This window comes from Montipora foliosa, chromosome 3, assembly GCF_036669935.1.
Source record: "Montipora foliosa isolate CH-2021 chromosome 3, ASM3666993v2, whole genome shotgun sequence".
NCBI lineage: Eukaryota > Metazoa > Cnidaria > Anthozoa > Scleractinia > Acroporidae > Montipora > Montipora foliosa.
Genome location: NC_090871.1, coordinates 3,313,518 through 3,316,017, shown reverse-complemented (window position 1 = coordinate 3,316,017; position 2,500 = coordinate 3,313,518). Strand labels below are relative to the sequence as shown.

Below are 2,500 nucleotides of genomic sequence, written 5' to 3'. Positions count from 1 at the left end.
AATATTCGTCGTGCATACTCAACAGATATCCTGCGATATACGTAATTTTGCGTGTCGCGGAGAAAAATGGTAGTTTTTCCAGCTTTTTTTCCCAATAAATGTAGAAGATTGTGCTTTGTCATCAATGTGTTGAATACTAAAGAAATTATCCTGCTCAATCTTGCGGAATATCGCCTATTCACCTCCGAGCAATTCGCGCGGAATTTGTGCTCGAAAATGTTGTAATCTTTGCAGAAATAAATAATGGCAATTGAACTGAGTGGAGTGGAGTGCAATTTGTTCTGAAATTATACGTTTGATTTCAAATCGAACTCGCGCTGCGCGCTTGTTCGATTTTGAAATCACAAGTATGATGTCAGACCAAAATTGCACGACACTAAGTTCAATTACCACTTTGTTACGTCCATTTAGAAATCACAATCGCTAAAATATAGGATTTTAGTCAGTGCCTATACATTGTAATGATCCAGTTGGGAACAAAAGTTGCAAAATTCGCCATGCAATGGTTTTCTTTGTCTTTCATTTTCCTGCAATATGATTGGCTACCTTAAACAAGCCTTGAAATGTGATTGGTTGTTTTGTTTTATTGTTTCTTTCTCATTGGCTGGGGAAATGGTGTGATTTTATCCTTAACTGGATAACTGAATACTCCCGGACCGACTTAAAGAAAAGATAGAGAATAAGAGATTCGCTGCTTTTTGCTCACACACTCGTTTAAACCGTAAACCTTGGAATACGGCAAAGAAATTCTTGCAGCGCGATAATTTTCCTTTTTTGAACCAATAATATTTTCCTTTGGTTCGTTGTCGTTGCCGTAGCCGTTTCTTAAACTCCTTATTTACCCCCCCCCCCCCCTCCTTACCCCCCCTTACCCTCTGACAGGGTGTAATTTCGGTGAAGAGACGGAAACGTCTGTTTGAAAGTTTCTTCTTGGTTATTTAAAGTGCCCTTAACACTTCAAGTTGCTTTTTTTGGGTAGATTTTCATATCTTTCAAGAAGTCATTTTCGGATTTTTTTTGTCAAAATATTGAATCCTGACTTTTTACGATCGCTAAAAATGAAGGCAGACGCGACTACTTTTTCACCTATCGTTCGCATTAGTCCCCCACTCATCCAAATGTGTCTATTTATCGAGCGTGACGTAAGGAAAGGACATCGTGCAAGCTTGAGTTGCTGGAATGTCCTTTTCTTACGTCACAGCTAAAAAAGTGTCAATTATCGGACGCTTCTCATTGGCTCGTTCCTAATGAACCCATGAGACAATAATTTGTCCAGCGGAGCTCATAGGGCGCAAAAAATAGAAATTTCAGTAACTTCAAGCGCTCGTAAGAAAATCAGGGTTCAATATTTTCAAAGAAAATTTGCGAAAATGAGTTCTTGAAAGATATGAAAATTCTACCAAAAACATAACAAGTTGAAGGGTTAGGGGCACTTAAAGACCGGGATTTAAGACCCTGAGTTGGTCCGGCCGAGGTTCGAACCCGTGACCACCGGAAGAGTATCCAGTGCTCTCTCGATCTGACTGAAAAGCGGTTTTTTTTTCTATTCCATCCACCCCCTCCTCCCCAAAGGTACTTGTTTGGCTTTTTGTAATATATCGGGTTTTTTCTGCTTTTCACCCAGACTACTGAAGAGAAGTTAGAGAAGCAACTGAAGGAAGCCAAGATCTTAGAGACATGCGCGGTGTTGCAATGCGAACGTCTGTATAATGACATCATGAAGGAAGCGCGTGAAAAGCTTGGACGTGATCACAAGCTCGCAAATGACGTGAGATTTCGTAATTAAAACAGTAATTCCAAGATTTTTGGAACAGAACATCACTTGTTTGCATTTCTGGCAAATAGCAAGCAAAGCAGTTAGTTTTTGTCCATTTTCAAACTGCATGATTTTCATTCAGTCTTCCGCCAATTTCTTATGGCGTTACACGTTATTTGTCTTACAGGCAGCCTTTGCCCTGTTTCACTTTTATCTTTATGTTATGGGAGACCAAGAGAGAGCCAGTCAAGTTTGTAAAGATGCTGAGTTAGGAGCGCGTTCCAGGTAAGGAGCTTGATGTTTTTGTCGGTTTGTTCCACTGAATTCACCACTCAAATCAAAATCAAATCAATCCTGTCAACAACATTATAGGGTTTCGCTAAGAGCCTCACAACTATTTGACTGGTGGCCCGAAACCGGTTCATATACGCTGCTACCTATTAATATCCTCAAATTTTCATAAGATCTAGTTATCATGATATGTCCGGAATTGCGCCTAATTTGGTGCATGCAGATTTTTATAAGCATCACAAAGTGTCCTCTTACCCTTCTCCTCAACTGTGAGATTACTTCGATCGTCACGAAGTGTCCCCCTAAATCTACTGTTCAAGTAAACATCAAATCGTTATCTTTAAGAAAGTTATGACATTTTTTAATTTCGAAGACATGTTTCGATGTTACAAACATCATCGTCGTCAAATGTTGCGATTTCGAAAGCTATTGTTCACTGGATTGTTGTAAATA

At 39.5% G+C, this 2,500-nt stretch overlaps 1 protein-coding gene across 2 annotated transcripts in view; it reads left to right on the top strand.

Annotated features, from left to right (window-relative positions):
• Window positions 1-2,500, top strand: part of LOC137996486 (protein mono-ADP-ribosyltransferase PARP4-like) — a 75,458-nt gene that overhangs the window by 57,876 nt on the left and 15,082 nt on the right. For both annotated transcript variants that reach the window (XR_011122319.1, XM_068841925.1), the window contains exons 33-34: window positions 1,625-1,768; window positions 1,944-2,041. Coding sequence is in view for 1 of the 2 variants with exons in the window: in XM_068841925.1 (XP_068698026.1) it covers window positions 1,625-1,768; window positions 1,944-2,041 (242 nt within the window). In the remaining variant the exon portion in view is untranslated. The remainder of the gene's footprint in view (window positions 1-1,624; window positions 1,769-1,943; window positions 2,042-2,500) is intronic.